This window comes from Podarcis muralis, chromosome 10, assembly GCF_964188315.1.
Source record: "Podarcis muralis chromosome 10, rPodMur119.hap1.1, whole genome shotgun sequence".
NCBI classification, from domain to species: domain Eukaryota; kingdom Metazoa; phylum Chordata; class Lepidosauria; order Squamata; family Lacertidae; genus Podarcis; species Podarcis muralis.
In genome coordinates, this window is record NC_135664.1 from 75,490,129 (window position 1) to 75,508,540 (window position 18,412).

At 42.8% G+C, this 18,412-nt stretch overlaps 2 protein-coding genes and 1 long non-coding RNA gene across 6 annotated transcripts in view; 1 reads left to right on the forward strand and 2 right to left on the reverse strand.

Annotated features, from left to right (window-relative positions):
• LOC114605709 (uncharacterized) overlaps positions 1-18,412 on the reverse strand; it is a 74,130-nt gene that overhangs the window by 31,481 nt on the left and 24,237 nt on the right. For all 3 annotated transcript variants that reach the window (XM_077935512.1, XM_077935514.1, XM_077935511.1), the window contains 2 exons: positions 17,060-17,232; positions 16,732-16,847 (listed from right to left, as the gene is read on the reverse strand). The gene's annotated coding sequence lies outside the window, so the exon portion shown is untranslated. The remainder of the gene's footprint in view (positions 1-16,731; positions 16,848-17,059; positions 17,233-18,412) is intronic.
• Positions 11,763-12,440, forward strand: LOC144329068 (uncharacterized). The gene is made up of 2 exons (XR_013394500.1): positions 11,763-11,988; positions 12,211-12,440. It is a non-coding gene; the product is annotated as an uncharacterized LOC144329068 (long non-coding RNA).
• LOC114605723 (uncharacterized) lies at positions 12,579-16,026 on the reverse strand. 2 transcript variants are annotated; one of them, XM_077935562.1, is made up of 2 exons: positions 15,725-16,026; positions 12,579-14,061 (listed from the first exon to the last, which is right to left on the reverse strand). In XM_077935562.1, exon 2 carries the CDS (start codon positions 13,936-13,938, stop codon positions 13,087-13,089), a length of 852 nt encoding a protein of 283 aa, XP_077791688.1. In that variant the 5' UTR covers positions 13,939-14,061; positions 15,725-16,026; the 3' UTR covers positions 12,579-13,086. The 2 variants fall into 2 exon arrangements, with proteins under 2 accessions (XP_077791688.1, XP_077791687.1); XM_077935561.1 differs by having other exon boundaries at positions 12,579-14,070.

Sequence of the window (18,412 nt, forward strand, 5' to 3'; positions counted from 1 at the left end):
ATCACACTGTTGGCTCATGTCAAGTTTGTGGTCAACCAAGACTCCTAGATCCTTTTCACATGTACTGCTCTCAAGCCAGGTGTCACCCATCTTGTATTTGTGCCTCTCATATATATTTTTTGCCCAAGTGCAATACTTTACATTTCTCCCTGTTAAAGTTCATCTTGTTTGTTTTGGCCCAGTTCCCTAATCTGTCAAGGTTGTTTTGAAGTGTGATTCTGTCCTCCGGGGTGTTAGCCACCCCTCCCACTTTGGTGTCATCTGCAAATTTGATCAGGATGCCCTTGAGTCCATCATCCAAGTCGTTGATAAAGATGTTGAATAAGACCAGGCCCAAGACAGAACCCTGTGGCACCCCACTAGTCACTCTTTTCCAGGATGAAGAGGAACCATTGATGAGCACCCTTTGGGTTCGGTCAGTCAGCCAGTTACAAATCTACTGAGTGGTAGCAGAGTCAAGACCGCATTTTACCAGCATCTTTACAAGAATATCATGGGGCACCTTGTCAAATGCCTTGCTGAAATCAAGGTAGGCTACATCCACTGTGTTCCCTTCATCTACCAGGCTTGTAATTCTGTCAAAAAACGAGATCAGGTTAGTGTGACATGACTTATTTTTCAGAAATCCATGCTGACTATTGGTGATCACATGAAGAAGACCTGCGGAAGGGACATGGAAAAGACCTAAGAGCCTCGGATATAAGGTCACCAGGTTGATGGACTAGATGGATGGGATAGAAAGGACTCACAAAACCCGAGACCAGGAGAAGAGACGATGGATGAAGATTGGAAGAAAGTTTTAAAAATTTATTTAAAAAAGTATTGTAAAATTAATGAGTATTAGAAAAATGTTGGAATGAAATTATTTGGCTTTAGCAGAAATGTTTAAAAGAATTATGTAAGAATTTAAAAAAATTCCTTCCAGTAGCACCTTAAAGACCAATTAAGTTAGTTCTAGGTATGAGCTCTCGTGTGCATGCACACTTCTTCAGATACACTGAAACAGAAGTTGCCAGATCCTTCTATATAGTGAGAAGGTGGGGAGGGGTATTACTCAGAAGGGTGGTGGGAATGGGAGATTGGAAGATAGCTGAGATGAGCCTGTTGACGACTCTTAACGACTGCAATAGGTCTTCCAGGAAAAGGCAAGGGGTGAGAAGGTGAAAAATGGCTTAGTCATGTATAATGAGATAAGAATATGTTATGTAAGAATATGTTATGGTTAAAAGAATTCGGTATAAGTAAGATTTAAGTTTTAAGTTTTCGGGTTTTTTATGGTAAAATAAGATTAAAATAGATTAAGGTAATTTATTGACAGAATATTGTGAAAGATGGAAAGGATTTGCTGAGATAATTAACAACTAGAATACAAAAAACGGAGGTGTGAGGAGGTCGATGAAATAAGTTAATGAAAGTTAAGGATTTGGGAATATTGGATTTGTTTTTAAATTTGTTGTATATTTTTGTTTTTTGATTGTGTTGTAGTGTGTGTTTTGTTTTTTCTTTTTGATTTTGGTTTCTATTGATTTGTATTGTTTAATTGTTACTTTTATCTACTGTTGTCTTTCTTTTTCTCTTTTTCTTGTTTTTTCCTTCTTTTTCTTTGTAATTTTAAAATTTTCAATAAATATCATTTTTTAAATAATAATAATAATGGAGCCAATCTCGCACTTTGTTTTTCAATTTTTCAAAACTCTGCAGTTTTATTCTGTCTCCATCTTGTTCCAGAATTTCCCAATATTTCGGCCATTTGGCCTCCATATTGAGTTTTTTCTGTGCCTTCGCTTCCATTGGTGACAACCACCTTAGGGTTTTCTTTTCTAACAAATCCTTATATCTTATCCAAACATTAAACAATGCTTTTCTAACAATATGATTTTTGAATGCTTTATGTGCTTTTACCTTATCGTACCACAAATATGAATGCCAACCAAATGCATTATTGAAACCTTCCAAATCCAACACGTCAGTGTTTTCAAGAAGCAGCCATTCCCTCAGCCAGCAAAAAGCAGCAGATTCATAATAAAGTTTAAGGTCTGGCAGGGCAAATCCACCTCTTTCTTTAGCATCAGTTAATATCTTAAATTTTATTTGAGGCTTCTTGCCCTGCCAGACAAATCTGGAAATATCTTTCTGCCACTTCTTGAAACAATCCATCTTATCCAGAATTTGCAATGTTTGAAACAAAAACAACATCCTTGGCAACACATTCATTTTTATCACAGCAATTCGGCCTAACAATGATAACTTCAAATTTGTCCATATTTCTAAATCCTTTTTCACTTCAACCCAACATTTTTCATAATTATCCTTAAATAAATTCACATTTTTGGCAGTCATATTAACCCCTAAATATTTCACTTTCTTGACCAATGTTAGTCCTGTCTCCTCCTGGAACTTCTCTCTCTCATTCCCAGTTAAGTTTTTCTCTAAAACTTTAGTTTTCATCTTGTTCAACTTAAAACCTGCTACCTGTCCAAATTCTTGAATCAGTTCCAATACCCTTTTAGTACTGGATTCTGGTTCCTGTAAAGTCAATACTAAATCATCAGCAAATGCTTTCAGTTTGTACTGTTTATCTCCCACTTGTATACCTTTAACCTCTTGGTCCTTTCTAATCATATTTAGCAAAACCTCAAGGACCGATATAAAAAGCAGTGGAGAAATTGGGCAACCTTGTCTTGTCCCTTTCTCAATCTTAAACTCTTCTGTCACTACATTGTTCACAATTAATTTTGCCTTTTGTTCTGAATAAATTGCATCTATACCATTTTCAATAGCTTGGCCTACCCCCATCCCCTGTAGATTCTTCTTCATAAAACTCCAAGAAATGTTGTCAAAGGCTTTCTCCACATCCACAAATATCAAAACTGCCTTAGTATTGATATTCACTTGTAGTTTTTCTAGAATATTAATTATATTCCTCATGTTGTCAGACAAATGTCTGCCCGGGAGAAAGCCCGCTTGGTCTTTATGAATTTCTTCTGCTAACACCTTTTTAAATCTTTTAGCCAAAATGTCTGCAAAAATTTTGTAATCCACATTAAGCAGCGATATGGGGCGATAGTTTTTAAGCTGTGTCCTTTCAGTCTCTGTTTTGGTATAAGTGTGATATAAGCTTTCTTCCACGACTCTGGTGCCTTTTTCCCTTCCAATATTTCATTACAGACTTCCTTCAGTGGTTGTACTAACCATTCTTTCAAAGATCTGTAATATCTTGAAGTCAAACCACCTGGTCCTGGAGATTTACCTAATTGCATATTCTGGATGGCCCCTTCCACCTCCTGATCCGTTATTTTATAATTCAACATTAACTGTTTTTCCTGAGAGATTTTGTATAGTCCATTGATTTTCAGAAATCAATCAATGTCCATTTCTTTTTGCTTCTCCTGTGTATAAAGTTGTTTAAAATATCTCTGGAAACACTTCCTAATCTCCACTGGGTTCTGTATATTCTTTCCTTCCACTTCCAAATTCGTAATAGTATTGAGTTTTTGTCTTTTTTTCATTTGCCAGGCCAACAATTTCCCACACTTATTTGCCGATTCAAATGTCTTTTGTCTCATCTGTTTAATCTTACATTCTATTTCCTGATTCATCAGCTTCATATATTGTACTTGATATAACTTTATCTCTTTCAGGATCTCCTGTGACTTTGGTTTTGCTCTCAGTTTCTTCTCTCCTTCCTTTATTTTCCCCAGGATTTTATCCTTTTTTTCATTCTGTGTTCTCTTCTTAATTGCGTTCTGTTGTATTAAGAATCCTCTCATAACAGCTTTACTTGCGTCCCAAATTACTCTTTTTTCGACTGTAGTGTTCATAATTATCTCAAAATAGTCTCTTAGAATTTTTGGGGCCTTCTTGGTCACCTCTTAATTCCTAAACAAAGTATCATTCATCCTCCATCTAAAGGACCCAATTGGCATCAATTTCATTTTCATCTTCACAGCGTTATAGTCAGAGCAAGTTTTGGGGCAAATCTCCACTTTGCTGATCTTCGGAGCCAATCCCCTGGTTACCCAGATTTGGTCAATTCTTGTCCATGTCATTTTAGCCTCAGAGAAGAAAGTTCCCTCTCTTCCCAGAGGGTTCTTCAGTCTCCAGATGTCAACTAAGTCCATATTTTCAGACATGTCAAAAAAGGTTTTTGGTAGTCTACCATCTTTGGTGACTAAATGTCTCTGTGCCTTGTCCATATTTGTAGACACCACTCCATTCATATCTCCCATCAGGATCATATTATAGTCCATGTAATCCATCAGAGTCTCATGTAACTTCTTAAAAAACTCTGATTTTCTTTCATTTGGTGCATAAATACCTACAATCAAGAATTTCTCTCCTTGTGATTGAATTTCAATTGCAACAAATCTTCCTTGATCATCTTTAAATATGAATTTCAGTGATAGGCTCTCCTTTGCATAAAGGACCACTACTCTTTTTTTAAACTTTGTCTGATGAAATAAATTCTTGGCCCAATCTTTTATTGCTCAATATCTTCCTGTGTAGCCTTATCACATGTGTTTCTTGCAAACAAATCAAGTCCAAATGTTCTTTTTTCAATAAATGAAAGACTCTCTGCCTTTTTTCCAGGGAATTCAGTCCATTAACATTCCAGCTCAAAACCTGCAACGCCATCATGTAATTACGCTGATGTTCCTCCAACTGCACCCAATGCCTGCTGTTCTTCTGTTGGTAGTGGTGGTGAAACGTTCACTGGGGGATCCAGTCCAAAAGATAATGTTGATATATCCAATATTCCCGTTTGGTGATCTTCTATCCGATGCTCTTTGCTGTAGTCCTCTATCTGGTGATCTTCTATCCGATGCTCTTGGCTCTTTTCCAAGTCCCTTCTCCAGATCTTCTTCGTATTTATATAAAAACTTTATTTTGTCTTCTACTGATCTTATTTTTATTTTCCTTCCTTTGAAACTGAAGGATAGACCTTGGGGAAACTCCCACCTAAAGATGATTTTGTTCCTTCTCAGCAGGGCAACCAAATCTCCGTAGTTAAGCCTAAAATCCAAAAGATATTTCAGGACATCTTTAAAAATTACCACTCTTGACTGATGTACTTCTAGGTTCTTCTGGTAGTGCCAACCCAATATTTTGTCTCTCTCCTCTTTAGTTCGAAGTGTGATCAAGCAGTCTCTTATTCTGTTCTTCTCTTTTTTTCCTCCTCTTCCAAGTCTGAAGGCCCTCACAATTCTAAACTCTTCTTTACCCAAGTCCAGGTCCCAAAAGTCTGCAAATTCCTGTGTGAGAAAGTCTGTCAAACTTTCCTTCTCCAATTCAGGTAGGGCTCTGATCCTCAAATTCGTCTGTTTTTCTTTAAATTCAATCATAGAAAGCGTCAACTTATGCTCATCAAGTTGCCTCTGTAGGTCTGGGACTCTCTCTCTCTCCAGTTGTGTTACTTTACATTCAGCGGCAACGGCTTTCTCCCTGGCTTCCTCCGCAGTCTAACGTATCAAAATAGATTCCTGTATCAATTTCTGAATAGTTTCTGTATTAGTATTCACCTTTTGTCCCAAATTATTTATACTTTCTGTATTTAAGTCAATTTTAGTATTTGCAACATCCACTTTCTTGTTAAGCTGTTCCAGTGAGTCATTTCTCTTATTTAATGCAACCGCTAAGGCCTCTTCTGTCGACATTCCTCTTGGTTTTGAGTGTACTGGTGCAGAAGCCCTGGCAGATGAGGCAGAGGGGCCTGATGTTGAATGTCTCCGGGATTGCTGCCAAGTCCTCCTAGACCTTAATTTTTTTTCAGCAGTTGACTGGTCTGTTTTTTCCTTTCCATTTGCCATAACACTTAAAAGATTCAAGGTCAGTCCCAAAGTCTCACAGCTGGAAAATCCCCTTGCCCAGCTCTTGTAAAACAGCCAGTTTCAAAGGCTTCCACTAGGGGGAAACAGTTTCTATTTGTATCAATCAATAATGTCCTCTTTTAAACACAGTTCCAACAATCCAAATTTAGTTTCAGTTTTCAGTTACTTTAACTCCTTTTTTCTTTTAAAAGCAGCCGGAAACAGTAGAAACAATGTGTTTCTCTTATTCAGCTAGCTGTCAATGAACGTTCTAAACGCTGTCAATGAACATTCCAAAAGACGTCAGTCCTGCTAGCAGCCCATTTCCAGAGTCAGAGTGGCGGTATTTTAGCTCTCTCCGCTCTCTCCTGCAGGCATACTCAGTCCACAAGCTTCCCCCCCCCTCTTCTCCTGCCACCAAGTATTCTTTACCAATGGAAAATTAGTCTTTTACAATAGGCTTTCCAAGACTTCAGCTTACAGCCTCATTGCTTTAGTCTATTTACAAAAGGGGAAGGCAGACTTCCTGTTTTGAACCTCCCTGTTGCGATACCTAATTAAACGTTTAAAGATCGAATTTTCCCGCTTCGGCACTACTCACGGGTAATTACTTTAAAATCAAATTGTCCACAGGAAAAAGTCAGCACTCTCCGGCAACAGCTATGCGGCTTCGCTCTGTGGAACAAACAGACGATTCGATGCACCACGCCACTCACCCCACGTCGCTCCGGATCGCCGAAACTGGGTTTCCCCGCGAGTAGGGGATGCGCAAAAGGTGCCCGCCGAATCCCACGCTCACAGGCTTCTCCCGCCTGTGATTTTTTTACGGGTCTCCACCTTAACCGTGGCGGCAAGACCCAATTCCCACGGGGCAAATTCCTCCCAATCAGAGGAATTTTGCCATTACCGGAGGCACAAACCCAGAAGTCTTCGAGAACACTATCCAACCATCTCGTCCTCTGTCGTCCCCTTCTCCTTGTGCCCTCCATCTTTCCCAACATCAGGGTCTTTTCCAGGGAGTCTTCTCTTCTCATGAGGTGGCCAAAGTCTTGGAGCCTCAGCTTCAGGATCTGTCCTTCCAGTGAACACTCAAGATTTTTTTGGAAAATCAATAAAAATGATTAAAAATAAAATAAAATCCACACCCCAGGATATTTCCCTTATCAGCTCTTTTCCACCTCCCCCCCACCTTTTTTCACCCCCATACCTAAAACCCAGACTTCCTGCAGTGTGCCAGGATTGTGACTCCTGCCCTCAGGGAAAAAAATAGCTCCCCCCCCCCGATGCTTAGGTGCCCTGAGGCCTCTGCGGGACCCCCAATCCTTGAAATGAAAAGGGAGGGGCTCAGGAACCCTGAAGGGAGCAGGCAGGCAGGGGACTGCACAGGATCCAGAAGCTTCTTCTCGCTGATCCCCCCCCATGAAGTTCCTTTAAGACCCCACATTGCAGGGGGCAGGCTCACTTGCGGTGAAACAAAATGCAGCTGCCCTGGTCGAGTGGAGCCAGGCTGGGGGGCACTGTGGGGACCCTGAAAATGCGCCCATAGAAGAAATGCGCCTCCCCAGTTGGAGGCAGCCCTCCTTCTGAAACACCAAGAGAGTAAATGGACAGATCTCTGAATGGAGAGAAGCAGAAAGCGGAGTCCCCTCAAGATCAGTATTGGGACCTGTGGGTTTTCAACTTCTTCATAAATGATCTAGACTTAGGAGGGAGCAGGGAGGGGGCAGTTTGCTGATGGCAGTAAATTGTCCCGGGGTACATGAGTGAATGTGGGGCCCCCAGGAGACTTCCCTAGTACCTGCAGCCCCTCCTTCTCTCTCTTGAAATTAGGCTTGGGGGGAAATCCAAATTCAATTTCAGTATTCCAAGTTTTCTTCAGAACGAGCATGGCAAGAGGCAGTGATGAAGTTCTGGTGAAGAAGCTGTGCTGGGAGATCATGTGGTGGGGGGGTGAGAGAGTTTGGTGAAAAACAAAGGTACTTTCATCTAAAATTATACTCACTATTGTGAGATGCTTCCTTCTTTCATTATTATAATGTTTTACATATAAACACCAGAACTTCACATATACCTCATGCTTTTAGGAATGATTTCCTGCTGAGTTCATTGCTCAGAGTGGACTCTGAGAGGAAGACGTCCCACACTCCATACATCTAAATGGGTTCTCCCATGTGAGAGTCCTGTGATGTTCCTTGATCACTCTATTATAAATAAAGCACTTTTTGCAATCTTTTCATTTAAACTGCTTCTCCTCTCTGAGTTTGTTGATGGTTTGAAGGATTTCGACTCTTAAAGTTCTTCCTGTCCATAAGTCTGTTGATTCTGAACTTCCACTAAGAGTGAACCTCTATCTACTTTCTTGATATTTATATGGTTTGTCTTTTGTGTGAGTTTGTTGACAAAAATCAAGGGTTCCACTCTGACTGAAGCTCCTTCCACAGTCCATACCTTTAAATACTTTCTCCCTTGTGTGTCTGCTGATGTTTTCTAAGATTTCCACTCTGAGTGAAGCAGTTACTGTACTCCATACATTGAAATGGTTTCTCCCCTGTGTGTGTCCGTTGATGTGATCTAAGCTTTCCATTATCACCAAAGATAATCACCATTATCTCTGCACTCCATACATTTATATGTTTTCTCTCCTGTGTGAGTCCGTTGTTTCCTAAGGCTTCCATTTTCACTAAAGCTCTTTCCGCACTTGATACATTTAAATAGTTTCTTACCTATGTGAGTCTGTTGATGTATTCTCAGGTTTCCACTATAACTGAAGCTCTTTCCACACTCCACACATGTAAATGGTTTCTCTCCTGTGTGAGTCCGTTGATCTGATCTAAGGCTTGTATTACAACGGAAACTCTTCCTCTGTAGCGGTACTCTGTAGTCGCTTGGTAGGGGTACTGTTAAACTTGACTCTTTAAACATTACTATAGCGAACTGCATTTACTGCCCATCAGTGGACAATTTATTATCAGTAAGGTGCTTTGCTCGTCAAGGCATAACTGTGCGTTTCTTAAAGTCAATGTGTGAGTTTTTCGAGGGGAACAAATGTCTATTGTATGCCCGGGAATCTGATGGTTCATATAGACTGTACTTTTGCACCTACTCACAATCGCCTATAAATTGCAGAGCAGCACAGTCAAGCCAGGGGTTGAGGAATGTAAGGCGACATTCCGGGTGTGTCCATGAGGCACACAGAATTCTGGGACATCTGAATTTTGCTGATGTAATTAAGACAAAGAATATTGTTAATGGCCTCAAATTAAAACCATGTAAATTCTTTATGCAATGTCTATCCTGTTGCAAGAATAAGATTAAGGTTGCACGCAAGGGTAAGTGCTCAGATAGAAAAGTAACTGAGCCATTTGAGCATGTACATTGTGATTTAGTTGGACCACTCCCACCATCATTAGGAGGTTCTAAGTACTGGCTTACCCTGATAGACCAGTATAGCAGATATTGTTGGACTTATGCAATAGTTGAGAAGTCCCAAGCATTTGAGAAGTACAAAGTTTTTTGCTACAGATGGGTAGCCGTGTTGGTCTGCCATAGTCAAAATAAAAAAATTCCTTCCTGTAGCACCTTAAAGACCAACTAAGTTAGTTCTTGGTATAAGCTTTCGTGTGCATGCACACTTCTTCAGATACACTGAAACAGAAGTTGCCAGATCCTTCTATATATAGAGAAGGTGGGGAGGGGTATTACTCAGAAGGGTGGTGGGAATCGGAGATTGGCAGATAGTTGAGATGAGCCTGATGAGCCTGTTGACGACTCTTATAGACTGTAATAGGTCTTACAGGAAAAGGCAAGGGGTGAGAAGGTGAGAAATGGCTTAGTCAGGTATAATGAGATAAGAATCCAATGTCTCTGTTCAGACCAGGTCTCTCCATTGTTTTAAGTTTGGTAATGAGTTGCAATTCAGCAGCTTCTCTTTCCAGTCTATTTCTGAAATTCCTTTGTAGTAAAACAGCTACTTTGAGATCTTGTATAGAATGTCCTGGGAGATTGAAGTGTTCTCCTACTGGTTTCTCTGTTTTGTGATTCTTGATGTCAGATTTATGTCCGTTTATTCTTTGGCGTAAGGTTTGGCCTGTTTGTCCAATATAGAGAGCTGAAGGACACTGTTGGCATTTGATGGCATACACAATGTTAGACGATGAGCAATTAAATAGTCCCGAGATGGTATGTGTGATGTTGTTGGGGCCAGTAATGGTGTTGTCCGGGTGTATGTGGCAGCAAAGTTTTTTGCAACTGGGTAAAAACGCACTTTAACAAACCTATTAAGAACCTGTTTTCTGACTGGGGCGGGGAATTTGTTTCTGAGGATTTTGAGAAATTCCTGGAAGCGCAGGGGACTACTCATGAGTTATCTTGCCCCCGAAGTCCCTGGCAAAATGGGCTTGTTGAAGTTGTGCAGCGTGACCTGCAGGCAGGGGTTAAAACTTATCTGCACGATGCCAATCTGCCCAAAGTCTTTTGGGCTGAAGTGCTCAATGCCTTTTGTTATGTTAGAAATTGCAGTTATCATTCTGGTTTAGATGTCACCCCCTATGAGAAGTTGTTTAAAAAACACCCTAATCTGAAATACCTATGTATTTGGGGTTCAGATGTAATTATGCATTATCCCGCTAAGCAGAAATTGGGTGAGCGTAGTGTTCAGGGAAAATTAATGGGCTACCAGCAGGGGGCATACAGAATTTACATACCAGCAACTGGCAAATTTCATATTACCAGAAGCATGATACAAACTGTAAATTGGAATGGAGTTGCTGTTTTCCAAGATACTAATGGTATAGGTAATACAGAGGAAGGAGCAGCCGCAGCCGCAGGAAATGGTGCTTCTGAATTAATGGAAAAAGATGAAAAGCCTGTTGAATTTGATAATTTGTTTGATGATTTAAAGTCACAGGCACCCAAGGGGAGGTTATATTCTCTTGAGTTTTCTGACCGTGAGCTTAGCCTACAGGCATCTCTTCAGCCTGACAATGATGATTTACAACCTGAAACTAGTAGTTCACTTAGTCCCATTAAGTCTGAGGAGTCTGACTCTCCTTCCGGACTGAGACGTTCAGATAGAAAGAGGCAGAAGCCACAACGTTTTGCAGATGAACATTTTAATACTGTGTATGCCAATAAGGTGGCTTTTGAGCCAAAAAGTTACAATGATGTTCAGAATTTACCTAAGCACCAAGCTGTAAATTGGTATAAAGCTATGAACTCCGAGATAGCTTCTTTAAAAGAGCACAACACTTGGTCTCTTGTACCACAAACCCCAGATATGAGACTTATTGATTCAAAATGGGTTTATAGAGTTAAAATGAATGACAGAAATGAAGTTGTAAGGTACAAGGCTAGATTAGTTGCTAGGGGTTTTCAACAAATTCCAGGCGAAGATTATGATTTGTGTTATTCACCAAGTGTAATATATGAAACAGTTAAGCTTTTGTTAAAAGATGCATCACAACGTGGACATTCTGTTTATCACCTAGATATAAAAACTGCACATTTGTTTGCAGATTTAAAAGAACAAATTTTTATGCGTGTTCCTGAAGGCATAGGCGCCGCTGAAGGTTTGGTATGCAAATTAAATAAATCCCTTTATGGTCTGCACCAAAGTGGAAGGAATTGGCACCAAATGTTAGCGAAAGAATTGCTGGATACTGGTTTTTCACAGGGAAAGGCAGACAATTGTGTGTTTATAAAGGAAAGGGCAAACTGTAGCAAAAATATGTGTGTATGTAGATGACGTGTTAATTTCTACAAAAACTAAACAGGAATATGAACAGGTAGTAACACAGTTACAGAAGAAATTTGATGTGGTGGAATTAGGCATAGCTAAAAATTACTTATCCGTGCAAATTGAGAAAGGCAAAAATGGATTTTTTCTGGTTCATCAAACTGCAAAAATTGATGATCTTGTTGAAATGCTATGTTTAGAAAATGCAAATGGGGAGCAAACGCCTATGGTGTGTGGTTTCACCTTTACAGGTGAAGATAAGCCATTTCCTAACAAAACTTTGAATCGTTCTGCTATAGGCAAGCTAAATTTTATTCAAAGAATCTCAAGACCAGATATAACTTATGCTTTTCACTTTCTGGCAAAATTTGTGGAAAAGCCCACTACGCAATGTTTCTCTGCTCTTAAGAGAGTGGTGATGTACCTTAAACATACCAAACATTATAGGTTGCAGTTACAGATAGGTAGCCGTGTTGGTCTGCCATAGTCAAAATAAAAAAAATCCTTCCAGTAGCACCTTAAAGACCAACTAAGTTAGTTCTTGGTATGAGCTTTCGTGTGCATGCACAGTTCTGAAGAAGTGTGCATGCACACGAAAGCTCATACCAAGAACTAACTTAGTTGGTCTTTAAGGTGCTACTGGAAGGAATTTTTTTATTTTGATTATAGGTTGCAGTTTACATCAAGTATTGACAAAGGTTTTGAAATTTTCTGCGATGCATCTCATGCAGTGGAACAAAATAATTGCAGGGGTGTGTCTGGTATGGTGTTTTGTTATAACGGTTGTCCATTTGAATGGAAGTCCCAGACACAAAACATTATTTGTCTCTCCACAACAGAGAGTGAATTATGTGCATGCGGTCAGGCCACTCGTGATGTAGAATGGTATCTGCAAGTATTTGCAGACCTACAGATGCAAGTAACACTACCAGTAAAAATTTACCTTGATTCCCAGAGTGGACTCGCTATCCTGTGTTCAGAGACCAATACGTAGCGCACTAGAGTCTTAAGATTACGTTTACAGTTTGTAAAGAAACTAATTGCTGACAAAATTGTTGTATTTGAATATGTTCCAGGTGACAATCAAATTGCAGACATTTTTACAAAAGCACTTCCAAAGGTTACACATGAAAGACATGTACAAAATATGCTTTATGTTTTTGTTCCACAATGATGAACCACAGGGGAAATGTTGAATGGTTACTTTAAATGTAAAGGTTCATCATTGTTCCACCCGATGTGTGTGTCTTTAAGGGGCCAGAGCAAGGGCCAGAGCAAGATAACGAGACCCAGCTTTACAGCTGTGAAACATAGCAGGTGCTGCTGAGTTGTATTAATTAAGCTGTGTCAGCAATTGGGTAGAGTATATAAGGAGCAGCACCTAGCTCTCCCATTACCCTGGGGGATGGGTTGGTGGTTGGGTCATGTTTGTTTGTTGATGTATTTAGTGTATAAGGAGTTTTTGTTTTTGTAATTAAAACCTTGTTTAAGTTATTTTTGAGTCCCTTTTTAATGCATGGTCTCCCCAGCAAGCTCTCTGCAGCGCTACCATACTGCAAATAGCCAACACTTTCCACACTCTATACATTTATATGGTTTCTCCTCTGTGTGAGTCTGTTGATGATTACTAAGGTGTGCACGCTGACTGAAGCTCTTTCCACACTCCATGCATTTAAATGGTTTTTCCCCAGTGTGAGTCCGTTGATGTCTTCTAAGGTTTCCACTTTCTTTAAAGCTCTTTCCACACTCCATACATTTATATGGTTTCTCCCCTGTGTGAGTCCGTTGATGTGATCTAAGCTCTCCACTCCGACCGAAGCTCTTTCCACACTCCATACATTCATATGGTTTCTCCCCTGTGTGAATCCGTTGATGATTTCTAAGGTGTGCACTCCGACCGAAGCTCTTTCCACACTGCATACATTTATATGGTTTCTCCCCTGTGTGAGTCCGTTGATGTCTTCTCAGCTCTCCACTCTGACTGAAGCTCTTTCCACACTCCATGCATTTAAATGGTTTCTCCCCTGTGTGAGTCCGCTGATGATTTCTAAGGTCTGCATTCTGACTGAAGCTCTTTCCACACTCCATGCATTTAAATGGTTTCTCCCCTGTGTGAGTCCGTTGATGTCTTCTAAGGTTTCCACTATTACTAAAACTCTTTTCACACTCCATACACTGAAACGGTTTCTCCCCTGTGTGAGTCCGTCGATGTTGTCTAAGGCTTCCACTATCATTAAAGCTCTTTCCACACTCCGTACATAAATATAGTTTTTCCCCTGTGTGAGTCCGCAGGTGTGTTCTAAGTTTTGCATTGAAAGAGAAGCTGTTTCCGCACTCCATACCTTTAAGTGGGTTCTTTCCTTTTTGTGTTCGTGGATGTGAACTATGTGTGCTCATTCAGTGAAGCATATTCCACATTTCACACATTTTAATGGCTATTCCTAATGAAACAAAAGGTGCCTTGTCCCCTGCTATTCTGTCTTCTCCATCCCCATTTTCAGAGTGGGCAGAAAGGAAATCCTGTTTGGGCTTCAGGAAAAAGAACACACACAAAAAAAAGGATACATCAATCGCCATTAGCACCTTCTCTTATTTCAACATCTCCTACATTCTCCCATGTCCTAGCCAGGTTCCCAATTTTTAGAAAATGAAAATGGTATGATGTCTAATGGTAGTAATGCATCAGGAACCTTTCATAATCCTCAATCAACTTTAATAACACAGCATGATCTTGGAATACTGTTGTCCTGTGGGACTGCCTTTCAAATCATGTGGTTGCCCCCATTTCCAACTCTAGATCTTCATGAATCACCTGCACAGTCCCACTGACCTCAGGAGGTCCATATGGACCATTTTGGGAGACCCAGGTCTATGTCTTTTCTGGGGACTGTGGTCTGGGTCAGTCAGAGAACTAGTGACAAGGCTTGGTGCTTGGGGTCAGCTGAATGGGTGCTAAGGGAAGCTCCTGTTCTCGGAGATGAACCTCTGTCTATATGCCTCACATTGCATGAAGAGCAGGAGAAGCAGAAGGAGAGAAGATGGCAAATGGGAATCCCAGATGGAAACACCCACCCCAATGGTTCTTTATAATGATGATGTGCTGCCTGATCCTCGGCTTGTCTTCTGACAAAGGACTATCCTAATCTGGCACTGAAAGGCAGGATATTCAAGGCAAGGAGATAAATGTACTCAAAAGTAGGTAGCCATATTGGTCTGACACAGTTGAAGTAAAAAATAGTCCAGTAGCAACTTGGGGTCTTGGGAGAAAAGCAATGAGAAACCTAGATAGCATCTTAAAAAGCAGAGACATCACCTTGTCAAGAAAGGTCCTTATAGTTCAAGCTATGGTTTTCCCAGTAGTGATGTATGGAAGTGAGAGCTGGACCATAAAGAAGGCTATCAGCAAAGAATTGATGCTTTTGAATTCTGGTGCTGGAGGAGATTCTTGAGAGTCCCATGGACTGCAAGAAGATCAAACCTATACATTCTGAAGCAAATCAGCCCTGAGTGCTCACTGGAAGGAAAGATCCTGAAGCTGAGGCTCCAAGACTCTGGCCACGTCATGAGAAGAGAAGACTCCCTGGAAAAGACCCTGATGTTGGGAAAGATGGAGGGCACAAGGAGAAGGGGACGACAGAGGATGAGATAGTTGGACAGTGTTCTCGAAGCTACCAGCATGAGTTTGACCAAACTGCGGGAGACAGTGGAAGACAGAAGTGCCTGGCATGCTCTGGTCCATGGGGTCACAAAGAGTCGGACACGACTAAGTGACTAAACAACAACAACAGCAACAACAACAGCACCTTAGGGACCAAGTGCTTGCACACTTAATGTGGTTGCACACTTCTTCATATAGTGAAGGGTAGTGGGAGATGGTAGTAGGAGTACCTTTCTGAGAAAAAACCCATCCCACCCTCCCACGATATACAAGGGTCTGGTTGACATCTGTTTCAGTGTATCTGAAGAAGTGTGCATGCACACGAAAGCTTATACATAGAATAACCATAGTTGGTCCCTATTTTTTAATTTTTTATTTCAACTGTGTCAGACCAACACAGCTACCTACCTGCATCTAGATGTCATGGGGTGTTGGGGAGCAGTAGTTCCTTTGGTGGTGGTCATGTCCTGCACCTTCTGGGGTCATTTTTCCACCCTTGGTCCCCACCCTGCACTCAGCTCTCACCTGTGGCTTCCAGAAGCTGTCAGCATGCAACAGGGGTTCAAGCAACGGCTTCAACCGGCCGGCTAAACCAGGTGAGGAAAGCTGATGGGTCTCAAATCCTTGGGGGGCTGGGGAATTCTGCTGCACCTGAAGTCAAGTCCTGGTGGATGGAGAGGAGGAGAACAACCGTGAATCCCACAGTCCAGAAGGCAGATTCTGCCCGTGCGGAAGAGGAAAGTGAAGGGCAGGTGGGGCACGTCCACCTGGAGGCTTGTTATCTAGTGCCAGGGTTTCTCTGACATTGAATTATATATGAATTACAGTATTGAAATGCGCCTGATCCCACTTCATATTCTGCTATTACTATACTCTGCTTGTCTGTTTCTTACTTGAGTGCTGTTTTGGAATGCTAAGTCAGGGTTTTACTGTGAGTTACATTTTTCCTATTTTTGGGTCCTGTTATGCTTATCAGTCTTTGGCTGCACAAAGAGGGAGAACTGCGCAGCGCCCCTTCAGCAAGGCACCTGTCCTGGCTTCTGCCTTAGCCTCTTCATCCTGCTGCCCTTGGTGCTGTTATCCTAGAAGCCAGAACAGCCACACAGTATCCCAGAAGCCAGATTCCTCTTGCTGTTCTGGCTTCTGGGATTCAAAATTTTTTTCCGCTTGGATTCCTCCCCCCAAAACTAGGTGTGTCTTATAGAGCGAAAATACGGTAGGTACCGCTCTGGCGGGAAGGTAAACGGCATTTCCGTGCGCTGCTCTGGTTTGCCAGAAGCGGCTTAGTCATGCTGGCCACATGACCCGGAAGCTGTACGCCGGCTCCCTCGGCCAGTAAAGCGAGATGAGCGCTGCAACCCCAGAGTCGGCCACGACTGGACCTAATGGTCAGGGGTCGCTTTACCTTTACCTATATGTACTGTAAGCTGCCCAGAGCGGCTGGGGGAAAAGACGAATACTATAAGGTCTAGAGTGATACCTCGGGTTACAGGAGCTTCAGGTTACAGACTCTGCTAACCCAGAAATAGTACCTTTAGTTAAGAACTTTGCTTCAGGATGAGGACAGAAATCGTGCTCCAGCGGCATGGTGGCCCCATTAGCTAAAGTGGTGCTTCAGGTGAAGAACAGTTTCAGATTAAGAATGGACCTGCAGAACGAATTCACTTCTTAACCCAAAGTACCACTGTACTATTAATATTATCTTGTGATTTTTTGTAGTTATTTTGGAATTTTTACTGCAATATTAGGTTACGAAATGTTATGGGCAGAGAAAATCACAGGGTTGTCGTAAATTATAATCCCACCCACAAACTCTCATTCACATACAGTCTGTAAATTTGGGAATGACACACATCTCACCTGTGCTAATACTGGCAGTTTTTGGCCTGCACAGGCACACCCAGTGTGTAGAGCCTCCAGCCACAGGCACTGTCTATCATGAAAATGGGTCCTTTGACTGGGAAGATTCATGCAGTCGCTGTCATCAGATGCTGATGGGTTGTATCTCAGCTTGTCAGTCCCTCTGACATTGCCTACAAAGAATAGGGGGAACAGAAATGCTTTTGAGGTGCAGCTTCCGTATCAAGCCTAAGAGTCATTCCATGGACTCTGCACCCCTGTTTCTGATGACAGGTGTACATTATCCTCATCCTCAGTGGAAAAGACAATAAAGATGGAAGCCTGAGAGAGAGGAAAAGGTTTCTGGCTGCTTCCTGGGTGGGATGGCGGAAACCAAGAGCCGCTTCTGAGAAGGCCTCCCCCCTCCCCTCTTCCTCTGGGGATTTCCTCTCCTCTCCAGGGGACCAATGGTTGGACTGGACTGGGCAGAAGCGCTGCGTCCGGACAGGGCAGGGACATGGGGTGGGAAGAGAATGGAGATTGCAGGATGGAAGGGGGGGCAGGACCCCCACTTTTCAGGGATCCCTCTCTGGTCGCCTTGAAGGGGGGGCATTCCTGGGCGGGAGGGAGAAGCCAAGGCGGCCCCTTCGAAGATTGCCTAAGGAAGCCACGATTGAGACGCCCCCCAAAAAACTGGTCTTCCTATCTCCCCCCCCCCAGTGCTCCTCTTCCCTTCCCCCTCCCTCTCTCCCGCAGAATCCCCTGCACTCTAGCGCGACTGACACCTCGCCCTGCGCGCCCCATCTCTCCATCCTAGCCCCCCCCCCCGAACAGGAGCAAGGGAGGGACTGGGGGGTCTCTATCCAGGCGTCTCTCGCGCCCCTTAACCCTTTCATGGGACGCGCGGAGCCTGGGAAATGGGGCGAGGGGTCCGCCCTGCGAGGAAAGCCCCCTTCGCAGCACGCGTGCCGGGATCCAGGCCCCACGGAAGGCGATTTGGGGAGCTGGCGGGGTCTCTGGGTCCTCGTCTCCTCCCGCCTCCTCCCCCGCCCTTGCGCCCCCATCCCTGAGTCTCCCCTGCACCCAGACGCCGCCTTAGCTCAACCCTCGCCAGGCGCAACCCATCTCTCCGCCTCTATTGCCTCCCCCCAAGACGAGCTGGGGAAAGACAGGGGGTCTCTATCCTGGCTTCTCCTGCGCGGGGGAAACGGGGCCTGGGAGTCCTCGTGGGTGGGCGCCCCATCTCCGCCCCTTCGCAGCACGCGTGCCGGGATCCAGGCCCCACGGAAGGCGCTTGGGGGAGCTGGAGGGGTCTCTGGGTCCTGGGTCCTTTCTCCCCTCTCCCCTCTCCTCCGCGACCCCTTTACCTCTTTG